Here is a 19,259-nt window from a genome sequence, read left to right as displayed (position 1 = left end):
GTGACAAAATTAGATCCGGTTTCTTGAGTACCGTCTGTGAAACTGCGTATGCGACTGCGTTTTTACGCTTCGCAGGGGATTTACTTGCATGAGGAGATTTGGAGACGTGGAGGATTAGAGATTTTTAGATGCAGGGGTTGGGGGATGTGGAAATTTAGAGATGGAGAAATTGGAGAATAGAGAGATAGGGAGGTTTAGAGATTTTTGGATGCAGGGATTGGGGGATGTAGAAATTTAGAGACATAGAATTCCAAGAATATAGAGATACGGGGGTTTGGAGATTTTTGGATGCAGGGGTTGGGGGATGTGGAAATTTAGAGATGGAGAAATTCGAGAATAGAGAGATACGGGGGTTTGGAGATTTTTGGATGTAGAGATTGAGGGATGTAGAAATTTAGAAACATAGAATTCCAAGAATATAGAGATACAGGGGTTTGGAAATTTTTGAACGTAGGGATTGGGGGATGTAGAAATCTACAGAGAAAAAAATCTGGGAATACAAAGAGATGGAGGTCTAGAAACTTGTGAATGCAGGAATTTGGGGGTGCAGAAATGTAGAGATAAAGAAATCTGCGAATACAGAGATACGAAGGTCTACAGATGTAATCCTATGCATTATATCACCTCTCGTTCTACTGTCATAGCTGAAATTACCACAAATAGATTTACTGCACATTATATCGCCACAGTGGAATTGGTTCGCGTCATATCGCCATGTATCATATTGTCACACCTCGTACGGCCTCCATATTTCATATAAACCACCTTTGAAATTAAATTTCACCATAAAATCTTTTTTCAACATTCACAACACGATTGTACATCACGCGACTTCACCTTACATATAATCAAGCTTTAAAACTTTCCTCACTTAAACCCCAAGAAGATATCCCTCAGGGAACTTTCAAAGTTCCCAAAGTTTTCAATCCATCACTGCGATTTCAATAGAAATTTAAAACACATAGAAAAAAGAGGTTGCATAGTCGGTGCTCGACTAAACCGGATTTCTTGCATATCGGGGTCAATCGATAGGGATACACACGCGGGTGGAAGTTTTTTTATCCTTTGACCAACTTTTGCTTTTCTTTTAACTGCAATATAATCTTTCGATGGTTGACTGGTGTAACCACGCTGATAACACCGGACCACTTTTCGGTAATACCTGAATTTCCATTGTACACGCGATAAATCAAGCTTTTATATGAAATATCACAGAGAGGAGAAACAGTATCTCTATTTTATTTTGTGTACCGTGTATTGTAGCATTATCGAGTCTGTTGCACTGTGAGGATCCTTGGTTTATCTAAGACGGCGATATAGGAAGGAAAACTCGACCCGAGAGTAATCTTCTCTAAATTTTTGCACCCCCAAATCCCTGCATTCAAAAATCTGTAGACCTCCGTGTCTCTATATTCTTGGGTTTCTATGTCTATAAATTTCTACACCCCCAAATTCTTGCATACACTCAGTAATTTCCAAGCGTGGCAATTCCACTCGTAGTAATTCCCAAGCGTGGTAATTCCACTCCTAGTAATTCCCAAGCATGGCAATTTCACTCGCAGTAATTCCCAAACGTGGTAATTCCACTCATAGTAATTCCCAAGCGTGGCAATTCCACTCATAGTAATTCCCAAGCGTGGTAATTCCACTCATAGTAATTCCCAAGCGTGGTGATTCCACTCGTAGTAATTCACAAGTGTGGTAATTCCACTCACAGTAATTCCCAAGCGTGGTAATTCCACTCATAGTAATTCCCAAGCGTGGTAATTCCACTCATAGTAATTTCCAAGCGTGGTAATTCCACTCTTAGTAATTCCCAAGCGTGGTAATTCCACTCATAGTAATTCCCAAGCGTGGTAATTCCACTCATAGTAATTTCCAAGCGTGGTAATTCCACTCTTAGTAATTCCCAAGCGTGGCAATTCCACTCATAGTAATTCCCAAGCGTGGCAATTCCACTCGTAGTAATTCCCAAGCGTGGTAATTCCACTCATAGTAATTCCCAAGCGTGGTAATTCCACTCATAGTAATTCCCAAGCGTGGCAATTTCACTCGCAGTAATTCCCAAACGTGGTAATTCCACTCATAGTAATTCCCAAGCGTGGCAATTCCACTCCTAGTAATTCCCAAGCGTGGCAATTGCACTCATAGTAATTCCCAAGCGTGGTAATTCCACTCATAGTAATTTCCAAGCGTGGCAATTCCACTCATAGTAATTCCCAAGCATGGCAATTTCACTCGCAGTAATTCCCAAACGTAGTAATTCCACTCGTAGTAATTTCCAAGCGTGGCAATTCCACTCATAGTAATTCCCAAGCGTGGCAATTCCACTCATAGTAATTCCTAAGCGTGACAATTCCACTCATAGTAATTCCCAAGCATGGCAATTTCACTCGCAGTAATTCCCAAGCGTGGTAATTCCACTCCTAGTAATTCCCAAGCGTGGCAATTGCACTCTTAGTAATTCCCAAGCGTGGTAATTCCACTCTTAGTAATTCCCAAGCGTGGCAATTGCACTCTTAGTAATTCCCAAGCGTGGTAATTCCACTCTTAGTAATTCCCAAGCGTGGTAATTCCACTCATAGTAATTCCCAAGCGTAGCAATTGCACTCACAGTAATTTCCGAGCGTGGCAATTCCACTCATGACACTCCCACGTATAGCAATTTTACGCGTGTTAATTCCACTCATGGCAATTCCACTCACAGTTATTCCTCGCGTGGAAATTCCACTGATTGTAATTCCCAAACCTGGCGATTCCACTCATGACAATTCCACGCATGCTACTCGAAAATTTTTTAATATACTACTAAAAAGTGACAGTACAAGTCGGTGGAAACCTAACATTGTCCCCATTTGTATAAAATAATCGAATAGCACCACCTCCATTAAATAGTCAAGAAATATATTTACTAAGAACTGTGGTCCTCTAATAAAAAAAACTAGTGGTTCTCAGGTTACTAGCGTGAGTAATGATCCATTAGCGAACAGCCGTGAAATATTAACTGGTCCACCGATTTTATCTTTGTTAAAATTGAAAGCAGCTGTTACTCGACTTTATCGTACCATCTGTTCTGCTCCCTGATTATTTAACGTCGGAGATTAATTATTATGGAAAGGCAACACACGCCCGTTTGCATACACGATTTCATATTTATGCAATTTCTCGCTCGAGGACTTATTCCGTATTCCTCTGATACTGTTTTCATAAAAAATTTCGAAGAAAAGAAGACAAAATCGCGTTCAGGGAATTCTTCTCCGTGTCGCTAGAGTAGTGGATCTCTCTGTTTACATACCTGTACTTTCCATGAATATTTTCCCTTCCAACTCGAGAGAAAATTGTAATGTTTGCGGAGTATTGCAAACACAATCGATCAGGTCACGCAAGGATGCGAATAAAGATTCATGAACCTTTTAATAATACATGCGACAGTAATTTGCACGGATTTGCAATGCATATGCACGAATCCGAGGACATTGCATCCTTGCACCCTTGAAAGATAAGGAGTTAGCCATTAATAACGTGTCTTTACACCCCTTAACATCTTGTTCCTCTATTATCTAATAATATGATCAAACTCCACACCAAAGCGTGTGTGGAATAGTAAGTGATATTATTTTGAAATATACTTGTATCTTTCATTACTGTGTGATGTGTGAATTACGAGGAACATACCGAGTGTCTTACGATCTCTAGTTCCTAGATTTTTACATCGTCGAAATTCTCAGATCCATCAATCCCAAAAATCCCTGTATCTAAAATATTTCTATTAAAATTAATTCAAAAGATTTACTTTGGATTTATGAAATTCTTAAATGTCGACAATCCCTAAATCCAGAAGTCCACATTTCCTAAAAATCTACGCACCAAAAGTAATCAGATCCTCAAGTTTCCTAAACCTCAGCTGCATCGTTCATCAAATCACATCGACATGTCCTTTGCACCGAGTTCAACGAGCACTAAATTATTTAATTAGCTGGTTCACTCATTTTCGTGCAAAGTCTAACGACGGAACGTTGAACCCCACGAGACCGTTAGCCCGAGAATTATTTACTCTACGATAGCTGAGCACGTGAGAAACTTTTGGACGGCTCAAATACGTTTTTGGCCGGCTACCAAAATTTAAAGGTTCTCGTGTTCGTGCGAATATAGACACTGATTAAGAGATTGAATCAACAATACGTTTTGTTGTTCCGCGAACACGTGATAGGATCTTTCGTTCGCTTTCGATAAATCACCGTTGAGCTGCCAAGTAATTCATCTAAACGTCGTTTTAATCGTCCGATATGATCTATGATGATGTTCCGCAGGTAAGCATTCGTGATACTCGGAATCTTTCGTGAGTTCATTCGAACGAATGACGCGTGTTCGTAATTTATTAGACTGGGAGAGTAATGTTAAACGGTTCCGACGTTTAACAAACTGTGTTTGAAGTTTAATAATTTTAGTCTGACTTCGAAATATTACTTTGTACTTTGCCATATTAAATTATTTGAATACACTTCATAATTCACGCCTTTTCGTTTCGATTCCCGATATCGGACTAATCGCGATCAACCGCTCTAGATTTACAAACCATTATTCCATATTTTTATGACATTTATTCAACAGCCGATACGACAGATATTTTTCGTTCTGATTATTAGAACGACTGTGCAGCTTCCCTATCTGATGCTAAAATTTACACGAACGCGCGCAATATTCCGCGTCGAGGTGTCATCGGACGTCCATTACTCGTTAACGTTACATTGAAGCTCGTTTTATAAAATTTCTGTTAAGTTTATGAAACTGCAATAATTCCTGGCAGCGCAGATTTGCAATCCATTTCGCGGAATTCAATTCCGACCGCCTAGTTGAAAATTCGTGGGAATGCTCTTAAACCCTCTGAGTAATTCTAATTTCTGCAGACAATCTTGTTACGCTAGCAATCAAATTTGTGAACGCCGTTCCAAACTTAAATCTCGTCTTCGTTGGTGATGCGGACTGGTATATGCAGACTTGGCAATTTCGATACATGTAAATACGCTTACAAAGTTATTTTGTGAAATTGGAGATATAGAGAATGTATTGTATGAAATTGGAGATGTAGAGGTTTAAGTACGAAGGATCTAAGGATGTAGAAATCTTTGAAGTAAGGGATCGAGGGACGCAGAAGTCTAAGAATGTAAAGATCTATGAATGAAGAGATCTGGTGTAGTAGAATTCTGGAGATGTCGGAATTTGGAGATGTAATAATCTAAGGACGTAGAAATCTGCAAACGAAGAGATCTAGAAACCTAGAAATCCAGGAACGTGGAATTCTAAAATGCCGAGAATCTAAAAATGCAGTAACCCGCAAACGTAGAAGTCTAAGAACGTATCTATGGCCTAAGGAGCCGAGACAAGTAGAAATCTAAGAACGTATAAATTTGGAAAAGTAGTAATCTGTATAACTCCACAACCCTAAAGATCCAAAGACAAAATTCTAAAAAATCCAGGAATATAAAAATCTAAACTGGATCGAAAATATTGGATAAAGGAATATTTAAAGACTATTACATAACACGTACCTTAAAAGTTACGGCACGTAATAAAATTTCAAAGCGTTTAAACAGGTGCTCCGTCAAAATTCCGTGTTTCGAATTTCACGCTTACTAGCTCCACAGGAACTTTGAGAAAAAACCCCGCAGTAAAATCGATTCGGGATGCGAACGCAGCAGAGAACGGCTGGTGCAAAACGATGAAAAATAGAACGGAAAGGAGGTATCTTTGACGGCGAATAAACGCGAATGCAACTTTCACGGTTTCTTTGAGGTGTCTAAAATGAAATTAACGAACTAGAATAACGAGTTGCTTTAATTCCGAATTATAAACGGGACACTTTGGGAGATATCTCGATTTTAGTCGCGAACCGCCTCTTCAGAGATGCAGTATTCATCAGCGTTTCTCCGTGAAAAAGATAACAATCGTGCTTCATCAGAGCGCGTTTTCACCGACTATCCTTCGGGTATACCTTCGGGACACTTGTTATATTTACAGAATCCTGGAGATACGGTTACTCGAGTAGATAAAACTATCTTGAGCAGCGACAAAAGACTCAAACGCTTAACGAAAATTTCAACCAAAAGCGAAATAGAACGAACAATTAAATTTTCACGCAAGACCTCTGCGCTCTCTCGCAAGACCCCGCACGTTTAACAGTGACTGAACCGAGGCAGATTAACGGGAACCGTTTTAATATCGTGGTAAAAGTCGGGTGCCAAGAGTTCCAGCTGGAGAAAAAAGCAGCTCTCGAAGAGAATCCTCGAGGTCGTACTCGCTAAACTTCTTTGCCATGGACGCAGCCATTCGCGCGCGTTACTCCGGTTGACCCAATTTCGACCAAGTTTCTCCCCGAGATTGGAACGGCAACATGACCGCAATAAAATTCAAACATTATACCTATTAGACACCCTTGCTCCAAGGGACACGTAAGAACCAGTTACCTTTGTTGCTGCGCAACGAAAGCTTCGTGATTTTGCCTCTGAAAATTCTAGTGGTCTTCAACCTCTTCTCTTTTTAATTTACAAAAATGCGTCTTTAAATCCTCGGGTCTAAATGTAGAAGTTCACTAAAAGATTTAAAGGTTACGTTAATATTCAAATCCGTCAGAAGAGGTCATTGAATATGCATGAGCAGTAAGTTTTATGTTGGGTCATTTCTAATTCAGGAACCAGTTCTCAGAGCATATGTACAATAGGTTTATTTTATGATATGCAGTTAAAATAAATTGAAGAAGCTCGCTACGAAAGATTGTCGATGACTTCATTTATTAACAAGATACTACAGTTTATGATTGACACAAGAATTTGAATGTAGAATAAAATTTCATAATTTAAACATACCAAGTATTAATACAAAGTATATAGCAACATTCGAGCCAGAAGTTATAATTCAAACGGAATGCAATATTTCCAATATCGCAGTTTCTTCGAAAGTTAAAGCACGTTGCTTATTCCTGTCGCGGTTTTACGTCTCCGTTTGGATAATATCTCGGAGATACGCACTGCGGCACTATTACCACTCTTCCATGGAAATAAAATGCAGTCTTTCGTACTGTGACAGATGCACTCACCTTCGCGATTTCCATCGAATGTTTCCTCAAAGCTTATGAAGCAATACGGGTCTCGGCAAAGGAAACGTTCTCTCCGAATTTCTTGTTTCCGCCAGTGTATCGACGATTTTACGATAAACGCCGTTAGATACCGTGAAACGTCGAATTTATTTTTTTTCGTTGGAATTTCCAGCAGAGTATGCACGTCCCGTTGCCAAACTCCTACGTTGACCCTGTAGTTTGGATGCCGGCCAAACTCTTGATGTCTGGACATGTTAACGACGAATTAATTTCTGAAAAACCCTGCAATTTCCTATTTAATCGAAAAAAAATCAAAAAAGAATTTTAATATTTTTCGCGGATAAAATTATTCCGAAACCTAGAATTTCCGGATAATAGAATCGTTCGAATTCTACAGAGAGAATTCGAAATTGGAATTTTGCAATTACCATTCCGTATAATCGAATAAGAGAATATTCGATTACAATTTCTCGTTACATGATGCAGGATCATAATTGAGTCGGCAGTCTATAACGCGTGAAATAACGTTCCTAGTGTTTGCAGTCTCAATGTGGGGCTGCTAATTGAACGCAAACAGGCGTGAATACACGCGTCTGCCAAGAAAAACAAGAGAAATGCCGCTGTAGTCGTGTAGCCGTGTTTGCTAAAGTTTTTGACACTGGTATTGTTCGATGAGAGACACGTCGAGGCTACTGATAAAATTATGTTTTCATGCTTTTATAAGTTGTGACGGGAACTTTCGTGCTATCATTTTTAACAATAAATGTCAATATCAATTTTCAAACAAATTGAAAAATATTATTATTAGAGGAAGGTTGAAAGAGACTGGTTAGCTTTCATGTTCCTTATAGTTCTGATGTTCCTTTAGTTACAGAAATTTTGAAAGCACTCTTGAGTACAAATTTTAGTGGAGCCCTCTTGAGTATAACAAATTTCAGTTTAGAAGCACTCTCGATTATTAGAAGTTTCACTTTGAAACTGTCGAGTTTGCAAGCTCTCTTGAATATGACAAATTTCAATTGGAAGCCATATTAATTTTATGATTTCGATATTTTAAGAGAAACTGTTATATCACAGAACTGAAATTTGTGAACGTCGATAATTTAAACCTGTCGGTTTCAAGTTCAGTCGAGCAGCACGCGTGTGCCCTATGAAATTTTTATGCAGTCTATAGAGCCATGACGTAGAAACAGTGTAGTAACGTTAGGTGTAATGAATTGCGTCGAAAGTAGCCGTGATTTTTCGTGTTGCAGGAGACATGGTGCAAAAGGTGGTGGCACATTTCCCAGAGGAATCTGTTCCTGACGACGAGCTGTTTCGCTCCCGGGTTGAGTCCAATTTTGGCGAAAGAGGTGGAGGGTTCGAAGACTAAAACCGTATCGAAGGACTTGAAACCGTCGAGATTGTCTCAGGACGACAAGGCGCCTAAGAGTTTGGACGCTCAAAACGCGGTGGATACCGGTGAGTGATGGAACGCGATAAAACCTTATATAAAAGGAGCAATGCGTCATGGTGTTATAACAGGAAACATCAGAAAGCTTTTCCTAGCTATTGTCGTAGTACAAGTCGTTGCATGGTCTCCTTTATTTTCGTTTTAAGAGGAATGTTCTGAATTCTGGCTTCTCTGAGGCCCTTTGATACGCGAATTCCTCCGTTTTGACTATCAGATCAATCAGCGACCTTTTCGAATACCTCTGTATCGTTAGACTGGAACTAACTCGCGTATAGTCTCGTTGATTTATCGAAATTTCGACGAAACTCCGGGCACAGTAACTTCGCAATGTTACGATGATTTCGTATAAATAGATTGTTATATTTAAGTTCGTGTAGGTCTTGCGGAAAGCTCGAGCCAGGTGATTAAAGAGTATCGCAGTTTTAGACGTCATGGTACTCCTGAAATATTCATTGTCGTAAACTTTCATGGCGTGGGACCTTTTTTGAGTGGTAAAAGTTTTTCGTGCGTTTTGTTCCGCTTAAAAATGTAGCTAATGCATGGTAAGCTTGTGTCATTATGTTCTGTGACTCGTTTACTTTCATGATGTGCTCGTTTTCATTAACATTTTTTAAACGACATTGCGTCTTCATTAGCTCCCAGGGGATTTACATCACAGACTGAATTATCTTACGTTCTATAAATATTCTTTTAAGTTAAATTTAAAAGTCCTTTCATTAGCTCTGATGTAATTTTACAACGTAATTATTATAATAAAAACAATGAATAATATATGTGTAGAGTATTGAGTTTATTTTCCCGTTTATCCAATCATCGAATAAGATATGAACGTATCATTATTTCAACATAAATAGCTCATTCAATTTACATATTTATTCTGTACCTCACATTTTTGCGAACCATTTACGTTGATATAATTAATTCATTGAAATATTTCAACAGAAATAATTTTGTCTGCACTCGAATGTTTCCTGCAGATGGCAGCAATGAATATGTAAACTCACGAGCGAGAAACATCGTCCTGTTTTTAAAAAGTACGTCTCAGCAATCTTCTTTTAAACTTGTTTAACACTCAACACTCTTTATTTTAACATTTGGCAAGGATATGTTGCATTGACTTTGTTATTGCAAATCTAAATAAAGATGTTCATATAACATCTTTTTAAAAAAATATTCAGGTTACATCACTGCTGAAAATAGCAGAGTAGCTCGTGTATAGGATGTTCCATAAAATATACACATGCTTTAAGAATTTTTGAAAATATTTTTCGATATAATACACACGTTTCGCATTTATGGTACAGACACATTTTTTTATCTACGTATGGATATATGTTATCAATAAATATGTGCACCTGTGTACCTGTAGATACGTGTGCACATTTTATACGTATACATATGTACGTACCTATTCATGTACATATACGTATACATATATGTATACATATTAACATACGTATTCATATACGTATGAATACAGACATACATTTGATCTATGGACATGTATGGATATATATTATCAACAAATATGTGCACCTGTATACCTGTAGCTACGTGTGCACATTTTATACGTATACATATGTACGTACCTATTCATGTACATATACGTATACATATATGTATACATATTAACATACGTATTCATATACGTATGAATACATACATACATTTGATGTATGGACACATATCGTATGGATATATGTTATCAACAAGTATGTGCACCTGTATACCTGTAGATACGTGTACACATTTTATACGTACACATATGTACGTACCTATTCATATACATATACGTATACATATTAACATACGTATTCATATACGTATGAATACATACATACACTTGATCTGCACACATGTAGATGCGTGTATACAGTTTCTTAATAAACTCAGTATATCTTGTACCAACCTGTCCTTTAATGGAAATGAAGCAGTTAGCTCGTGCTACTATAGAGCAGTCTATACAGAACCCATTACCTTCCTTTACGATGAAAACATGACGAAGTTGAAAGGATTAGGTGCAAGGAAACATTTTTACCGAACGTTTATTATGCAGCCTGTGGGCAACTACTCGTACAACAATTTAACGAGAATACCGATCAAAAGGTTCATTAACTTCTTTATATACACTCGTATCTGTACCGTGCGTTCTTCGACGTTACATTGTAACCATTATTGGTCGCAACGCTTTGATGCATTTACGGCTTAATCAAATATCCAAGTTGCTCGTTGCTAGGAAACCTCCATTGACAATTGTACAATCCTCCCGTAGTCACCGTTGAAACGCAATCGCTTTCAAAGATGAGAGGGTCCCAATTGAATCCCGCAGGAACAGTTCCAAACGGTTGTGTCCTCGTTCGGGAATAGCCGAAACTTTTACGAGTGTATCGTAAAAATCCTACCGAAACTGTCGGCTTTCCTTTGGCAATGTTCCCTACGTGCTATATCACCGAACTAGAAAGAAAGCTCCATCCATTCAGGAACTTTCCGATCGTTGGTTCTCCGTTCCGTTCAGACTGTCCTCGAGCACCTCGAATTCCTCGAACTCCATCTTCCCGAAATCGTCGTGGGTCCTCCAATTATTTTCGTTCACCTGCCACCTGGTCAGGGCACTGCCGATGAATCGGCTGGGATAAGTCGATTTCGCGTCCTCCAGGTTACCCAGTTTGAAGTCAGCCTTGAAGCTCTTGGTCTCCTTGTTCTCGTCCTTCTTCGGCTCCAATCCGATCACCACGGGTGGTTCTCTCTTCGTCTCCGATCTTTTAATCTCCTCCTCGCCAGCACTCTGATCCTCCTTCTCCTGCTTCTCCAACGTGGTGATCTCGATACTGGGTGTCTCGGCGATGGTGTACTGACTCAGGTCCGCCGTCTTCTCGCGGTTGCGATGCCTCAGGTGATTCTCCACCAACCTCCCGGTCAGCTCTAACCTGCTGTCGCAGGAGTTGCTCTTCACCAGTCGGAATTTCACGTAATCGTTCGACCTGTCGATACACTTGAACCTGTTGCCGACCAACGGCGAGATCAGTGGTCCGTTGCTGGAGTTCACCACCTTGCCCCCGTAGTAGGTGACCGAGGTACCGCACTCGCGGATCTTCTTCAGCACGTCCTGGGACACGTAGTGGCTCGAACCACCCGTATCGTTTCCCTCGTCCTCGTGGCAGTCGATCTCGTCTTCCGACGAAATGCAATGCACACCGCTGCCTGGGTCCGTGTCGGGGTAATCGCTGGACACCCCGGAACTCACGCTACCGGCGTCCCAGTTGTGATGATGATGATGATGGTGATAACGGTTCACTTTGTTTTTCGAGGAAGTCGAGTCACTGGGGGACGTGTGACCACTCCTGGCTTCGAAAGACTGCGCCAGCATCCTCGTTTTTGATTCGCTTCGGGGACTATCTAGCTCGTCCTTGCCTCCTACTACCGACGCGTTCGACGACGTGGACTTCTCCATGTTTTCGAACAGTTTGGTCAGATCCTTCGCTCTGCTGGAACATCTGGACCTGCCGATGATTTTTGTCGTTTTTATTAACTGCGCCGGTGGGAATTTTACGCTGAACTACGGGGATCTAGGAATAAAGGAGATCTTGCGAGGTCTTAGGTTACGAGTTCAATTTGAAGATTAAACAAGAATAGATTTGAACGATGAAGTTATGTATTAAATTTAATAAAGTTGAGGTAGTATGTTAAATTCATTTTAAAGTTTGAACAAGAGATGTAATTCTGTAAATGTAAATTAGATGTAAATTCTGTTGAGTTAGTACTTGAAGCTTGATCACGATGAACTTATGACGTCAGGTTACATTAGATTCAAAGTTTAAATAAGTAGACCGAGTGACATGAAACCACTATCACTAACATCTTAACTGCCATCACCATCGTTAAAATTCCACCATCATCGTTAATAACGTACCATTGAGTATTGATAAGCAATCGATGATCGGTTACAATTACCGATTGATGTTTACCTGGTTCCTTCGTGCACCTTCTGCGATATCTCCTCGAACTGAGCATCGTCGATGGTGCTCAAGTCCTTCATACTGACGCTCTTTCTATGCTTGCAGTCCCGCGATAATTCCGTGCCATTGCTATTTTTCATCTTGAGCGTATTCTCGAACATCTTTCTGACGTTTCTCACAGTGTCCGGATCGGGTAGCTCCTCGTCTATCAGCTCGCGGTTCACTCGAATGGGGTGGTAGAAGAAATGTTTCTTGATGGACGACTGCTTTGGACTTTTGGTGTTATCCGCGCTCTCGCAGTTTCTCTCGCAATTCTCCTCGTCCGTTTTCTTCTGTATGGTCCCTGCAATTTTGCAACTCGGCTCGGATCTAGCTTTTCCCACAGTGGCTGGTTTACGCTCTATGGTCTCGGCTCGCACCGGCTCGATGATGACGACGTTATTGTCCAACAGTAGTTCTTGAAAAGAATACTCTCGCAAATACTGCATCAGCCCTTCGTACGTGACGTCGCCTCGTCCCCCGTTGTACATGTTCTTACTGAACATGTTGGACTTGACGATCTTGTAGCGCACGTGATCGAACTCCTGCTCGTCGTCCTGACACTCTATCGAATCCACGCAGCTACGAGACCGAGTCAAATTGCTGTGCACCTTTTTGTTCTCCTTCGTCTTCGTCGAGGACGCTTTATCCGTCACCGAGTGATCCTCGTCGACACCGTCGTCGACGGATCTCCTTCTCGTGTCGCTTCCGGATTCTGAACCTAATCCAAGATCCGAGCTTTCGGATCTCGCCTCGAAACCCAAGCTGCCTTTCACCGCGCTGCATGCTTTCCCTAGGATGTTCGACGTCTCCTTAACGATCCTCTCGAATCTACCCTCGTTCTGCTTACTCCTTCCGTTCGTTTTTTGCGAATTCTTCTGCTCGAAGAAATTTTTCGCCTCCTCCACGCTTGCCTTCGTCGCGTCCTCTTCTGGGGGCACGTTCTGAAACAGCGGAAATTGTGACGTCATATTCGAGAGGCTCAAGTGCCTTTCAGTTGACGGAACAGGGTCTTTGATGTTGAATGAAAAATTTAGAGTTTGGAGATTTAAGGATTTATGTACAGGGATTTGAAAATATTTAGACATTTGAATATTCGTGTTATGAAGAATATGGAACATTCAGATTCTTGAATATGTAGACATTGAAAGACAATATTTCTCTGAAACTGTTATGGCACCTCACCTCGGTGTTCTTTAAGGTAGCATCGTTTTCCTCGATCTTCCCATTCGATTTCGCGACGTCCACGCTGCCGTTCGATCCCTTCCGCTCGTTCCGTTTCCCTTCGACCTTATCCTTCGCGTTGAGATCAATTTCCGTGGTGAGGCGTCGATGGCGCCTCTTGGTCACGTCGTTGTCGACAACCTTGAGTACTTGAGGCCTCCTAGACATGTCCTCCTGTTCTTCGGTGTCCGAGATCCAAATCGATTTGTAATCTTCCGCCTCCTCGACCTGTCGATCGATCTGTTTCCCGTAGGAGGCCTTTAGCTCTTCGCTGCGCCTCTCCTCATCTGGCTTCAACGACGTATATCGCCGATCCGACTTGTTTTTAAAGCGGCTTACAGAGACTCGTTCGCTGAAGGAATCGTCGCGAAGATTACACTCTTCCTTCGTCTGTTCGGGCGATGAGTTTTCCCTGGATCCTTGCAAGGAATCTGGGTCTTTCGTGTCCTTATCCTGGTACGATTCTACCCGAATCTCGGGCGAACTGTTATCCTCCTTCGTGCTACTCTCTTTACATTTCTCCTCGTCCGTGGCGTTGCTTCTAGTCGAATTCTCCTCGGCAAACTGTGATTCCAGGTACTCCAGGGATTTCAACTTGTTGCCTTCGGAGTTTGAGTTATTCCTCGGGTGATTATTGTTTCGTGCGTCCTCCTCGTCAAACTCCAAACGCACGTTCGATAAAGGTAACAGATTTAACACGTCGAAGTACTCTAATTCGCCGTCGTCCTCGAACAGGATGCTGTCCAGACTCCTGTGCTCCTTTCGTTTACGTTTCACCTGAAATGCAAATTCTGATCAGTTATTGGGTTCTCTCATTTATGATCATCCATAATTCACAAATTTCAGAAGTTGGCGACGATAAATTTACCGTGTGTTCCGCTAATAGACTGCAAAGCCATTCAGTCGAAAATAGCTCAAACTTTTAGAATCTGCAATTTACGAATTCACCGCGTCTCGGAGTTTATACGGGTTTATTTGATTCTGATCAAGCACTCAAAGTTTTCCTGATTAAACTCGTTACGAGGACTATGGCATTGATCCGACGATATCGGCGGGAGATGAAAGGTAAACTTTAAATTGAATAAGATTAAAGACGAATCCACCAAGTACCAGATTTCAAGGAAATATGAAAGCTTCGTTTCAAAGCTTGAATACGTTGACTGCATTAACCTTATTCCCGCGTTATTTTAGATTCGTGAAATATCTCGTGTGTGCGCGAGACAAAACGTGAGTCATACCGTTTCAAAAACAGTGTCTCCTATTGTCTGTTTAAAGTTTCTATCGAATTCACAACTGAATTACTGATGAACGATAAGGCTTTCTTCATTGAATTTAAAACTTCGGAAGCAGCTGCAGCGTCATTAAAAGTCAATTGAACGTTAATGTATATGCGACACCATTTAAGATCTCTAAACTACCTGAATTCGAAATTGCTTTATCTCGAAATTTCTTCTGCGCCTTAAGTTTAAGACCATTGCTTATGCTGCAGATCTTCTGCGCTGTTACGTAATGTGTACGAGGATAAGCATTTTAAAACCTATAAAACTGCCATAAATTTGGGGGAAGATAAACTGTTTCAAAGAAGGAAAGCCTCGTTTTTGATCACCGTAAAGGAGAATAACGACGCAGATTTTGTGCTGGATTTTTCGTTGGTTCTTTACGTACTCGTTGGTATAAAATTTGTAGAAAGGTTGTGAAAATATTACTGACATTTTTTTACAATTTTTACGCGTTATTCAAAGTGTTAATTAGCCTGATGTGTTTTTAAATTCGTCCATTGTCAAGTACCAAATAATGGCTTTGTAAGAACAAAGGGTAACCAGAAGCCGTATGCACTTTCTACTCCCAAGCTTTTTTGCTGCAAATCAGTCAATTTGTAAGCACAATATCTTGAAAACTAGTTAACCCTCCAATGCATTATATTACTTTGGTGACTTCGTTTAAAGTGGATTTTCTAAAGCGCATTTGCGAGCTTATTTTTACAAGTTTTATAAACTTGTAAACGTATTAAACTTTGCAAGTTTTAGTTCTCTTGTGTTATATCATTATTGTGTTCCCTTTGCAATAATTAATCTGTACTTGTTTTATATACTTCGAAATAGAATTAAAAAATTTTACTGACGTGATTTTATTATTTAATCTTAACCAGGAGCAAAGACTGGCACTGAAAGACGTCACTTAATTTTACCGAAATAAACTTTACGTACTCTCAAATTTTAATTAAAATTTCCCTCCTCTAGTGAACAATTACCTGGAATCCATATTTTCGTATATGAAAGGTGACTCAAAATTAGCTCATGTTTAGCGAATTAAATTTAGACCACTATGTGAATCGATAGTACACGATATTTACCTGAGTATAAATGCAATCGATGCTGCGATTGCCTTCGACGGGCCAGCTATCTTCTACAATATCCACTAATCCGCTAACGGTGTCCAACGTCTGCACGCTGCGATAACGTCTCGGTGATTCTGGCCAATCGAGAATGTTCAACCGATCCGGATCAGATCGATTGGCACGAGTGTACGGCAGAGGATCCGGAAACGAAGAGAGTACCGGCGGGATTGAGTGAAGACCGCAAGCCGATCTTGAATGGTACGATTTTGCCTCGTTGAATCGTTCGTAAGAATCCGAAAGGTGTTGTTGACTCTTGTAAAGCCTGTAACGCAAACGAGTTTTTACAATCTGTCCTATTCGAAATTGGAACTCTGCTCTCTTTTCCTGACACAGAAATAAGGCGATTTACATTCTTTAAATAGAGTCGAGATCTGTTATCGATAAACAATTCGTTGGGCTTTTTATATCGAAGGATTCGAAACGAGGCTTAACCCTTTCGTGACATGCATGCCACATTTATTTCCCTTTTTTTCCAGATTGCATTTAAGAGCGCGATAATAATCCAATTGTGTGACGTTATCTGATAGGACGTTTATGTACTGTTCTTAGACTATTATGTACAATAATTGTTGTTGTTATCACTTTGTCACGATATTGCTTCGCTACACTGACACACTTTGTATAAGTCTTTTAGGTGCAATTGTAGCTGCACCTAAAATAAATTGCCTATGCAAGTGGTGATAATTTACTGTTCTATAGAAAGTGTCTGTTTATACGTGACAGTCAGAACTCAATGTCTGCAAATTATGAATACAACTTTTTAATCGTAACATATATTTTTGTCCTTTAAGAAAAGAGCACATTATACATGCCAGTGCAAGATATTTAAAATAAATTGCATAGGCAAGTGGTGACAATTTACTGTTCAATAAAAAGTGTCTGTTTATACGTGACAGTCAGAAGAAATCAATTTCTGCAAATTATGAATACAACTTTTTAATCGTAACACGTATTTTTATTCTTTAAGAAGAAAGCACATTATACATGCCAGTGCAAGATATTTAAAATAAATTGCCTATGCAAGTGGTGACAATTTACTATTCTATAGAAAGTGTCTGTTTATACGTGACAGTCAGAACTCAATGTCTGCAAATTATGAATACAACTTTTTAATCGTAACACATATTTTTGTCCTTTAAGAAGAGAACATATTATACATGCCAGTGCAAGATTACATAATTCAACTCTCGATTTCAAAACATATATCTTCATAAATATTATTGAAACTGCAAGAACCTTGTTTCACCCAAAAGGAAACATCAAACATTCAATCGTGAGTGCACATCTCAATTTTTCTATGCAAAGTTCTATATTTAGCGTCCATTAAAGTCGCAAAAACCAGTAGATCAACTTTGCAGTCGTTAATTCAGTCACGAAAGGGTTAGAAGCAAGATCTGCAACATTGATGAAGAACGAAAGCGAGTAATCGAATCACGCGCCAAAAATCTCTGATTTCTCGACCAGTTTCTGCTCGTTTATTTTTCTAAACCGTATCAAATTGCCCGTAATTAAAGCTGTCGACCGGCGCATTGTCCACTAATTTCTCTAACGCTGCACGAAATCAAACGGGGCCAAATGTAATTCCACCTGTTTCAAACAACGATGCACACTTAATTGCCGCTCCAGGACACGATATTTGTACGAGGTTCGATTATAGTTGCTCCGCAACTGATTCGAATCCCGATTATTGAGAGAGTATTCTCGTAGAACAAAGAATCCGATGATTACATGGAAACAATGCAAATCGAGTTTGCGTTACGAGCAATTAAAAACTTTGCACGAGTTCGTTATACTCGATGCACTGCAGGCTATTATAATTACCGATGTTTAACCAAGATGGGTTTCGTTGATGTTCCTCTTATTTTAAGCACTGTATAATTTCTTAAATTAGTTCGCTCGGGAACTTTGATAAATTTGTCACTTAATCTTAAAAAATGAAGTCATTCTACTTTGACGTCATTCTTTTGCAGAATATAATTTGTGGAATTAGTCGATTTTTGTACGTTTTAATTTTTGATTTCATTGTTACTTTAAAATTATTATCTTTTATGTTTCTATGAATGCATTCATTCATTAATGCATTATTTTGTAGTTCAAAGTTAAAAAATTTAACGCTTAATGTATTTTTTATTTCATTGTTACTTTAATATGATTATTTTTTATGTTTCTATGAATGCATTCGTTCATTAATGCATTATTCTGTAGTTCAAAGTTAAACAATTTTTTAACGCTTAATAAATTTTTGATTTCATTGTTACTTTAAAGTGATTATTTTTTATGTTTCTATGAATGCATTCATTCATTAATGCATTATTCTGTAGTTCAAAGTTAAACAATTTTTTAATGAATTTTTGATTTCATTGTTAAATCAAAATCGAAAGGACGGAGTTAACGAAGCAGGTTGATACAAGGATAGGAAATCACGATAGGATCGAGAATTATCGAATCCTGGGCAGAACGAAACGGCTCAAGGTTTTTCCTTTGATCGACGTACAAACGCAATCCTGTAAGCTCATTGTCGTGAGTTAAATTCTATCGTAACTAACCTGTCCTTCAGAGAGTTCCGATCGATCAGCTTCGCTCGCGGGATCAATTGATGCCTCCTGGGCAAATCGAAGGTCGATTGTCCCAGCCTGAAGTGATGTGCCTCTCGATCTTGTCGAGATTCGTCCTCGGATATCACCGCAAGGCTCCTTGTTCGTTTCAAGAGCTTCCTGCGGTCCTGTGTGGACTGTGCTGAGTTGGCCTCGTGTCGTCCCCCTTCTCTGTAATCAGATGAATTAAATTTGCCTGCTTCTACTCTCTCTGCTCGACCGGCAATTTATTGCTCCGCGATATCAATTACGGTATTCAAAATATCTTGCGACGTTTAATTAACCGTAATTCGATGAACGTCGAAATTGTGTCGAGTTACACGTCTCTTTGACGACGCGTATTCTCTCTTCAGGCTCACATTTTAACGTATCTTAGCAAAATACCTTTTAATGTATTATAAAACGAAAAATTCAAAGAGTGACATTACATCATTTTTGTGAAGGTAAGACTCGAAAAAGTGTCGCTTTCGAGTTACGAAAGGTTGAATATGTTCAGTCAGAA

The 19,259-nt window shown here is 39.7% G+C and overlaps 2 protein-coding genes across 6 annotated transcripts in view; one reads left to right on the top strand and one right to left on the bottom strand.

Annotated features, from left to right (window-relative positions):
* The window catches only part of MCU (mitochondrial calcium uniporter), a 69,925-nt gene that overhangs the window by 18,692 nt on the left and 31,974 nt on the right, over positions 1 to 19,259 (top strand). For 2 of the 3 annotated variants that reach the window (XM_076542250.1, XM_012293477.2), the window contains exon 2: positions 8,347 to 8,554. The exons of the other annotated variant lie outside the window; for it this stretch is intronic. In XM_076542250.1, the coding sequence (XP_076398365.1) occupies positions 8,347 to 8,554 (208 nt within the window). The remainder of the gene's footprint in view (positions 1 to 8,346; positions 8,555 to 19,259) is intronic. 3 annotated transcript variants of the gene reach the window in all.
* jv (javelin) overlaps positions 9,791 to 19,259 on the bottom strand; it is a 35,268-nt gene continuing 25,799 nt past the window's right edge. For all 3 annotated transcript variants that reach the window (XM_076542243.1, XM_012293472.2, XM_076542244.1), the window contains 5 exons: positions 18,710 to 18,928; positions 16,119 to 16,425; positions 13,727 to 14,542; positions 12,512 to 13,485; positions 9,791 to 12,046 (listed from right to left, as the gene is read on the bottom strand). In XM_076542243.1, the coding sequence (XP_076398358.1) occupies positions 11,023 to 12,046; positions 12,512 to 13,485; positions 13,727 to 14,542; positions 16,119 to 16,425; positions 18,710 to 18,928 (3,340 nt within the window). In that variant the 3' untranslated portion in view covers positions 9,791 to 11,022. The remainder of the gene's footprint in view (positions 12,047 to 12,511; positions 13,486 to 13,726; positions 14,543 to 16,118; positions 16,426 to 18,709; positions 18,929 to 19,259) is intronic.

Source organism: Megachile rotundata, chromosome 2 (genome assembly GCF_050947335.1).
Source record: "Megachile rotundata isolate GNS110a chromosome 2, iyMegRotu1, whole genome shotgun sequence".
Lineage (NCBI taxonomy): Eukaryota > Metazoa > Arthropoda > Insecta > Hymenoptera > Megachilidae > Megachile > Megachile rotundata.
This window is presented reverse-complemented; position numbering and strand designations above follow the sequence as displayed.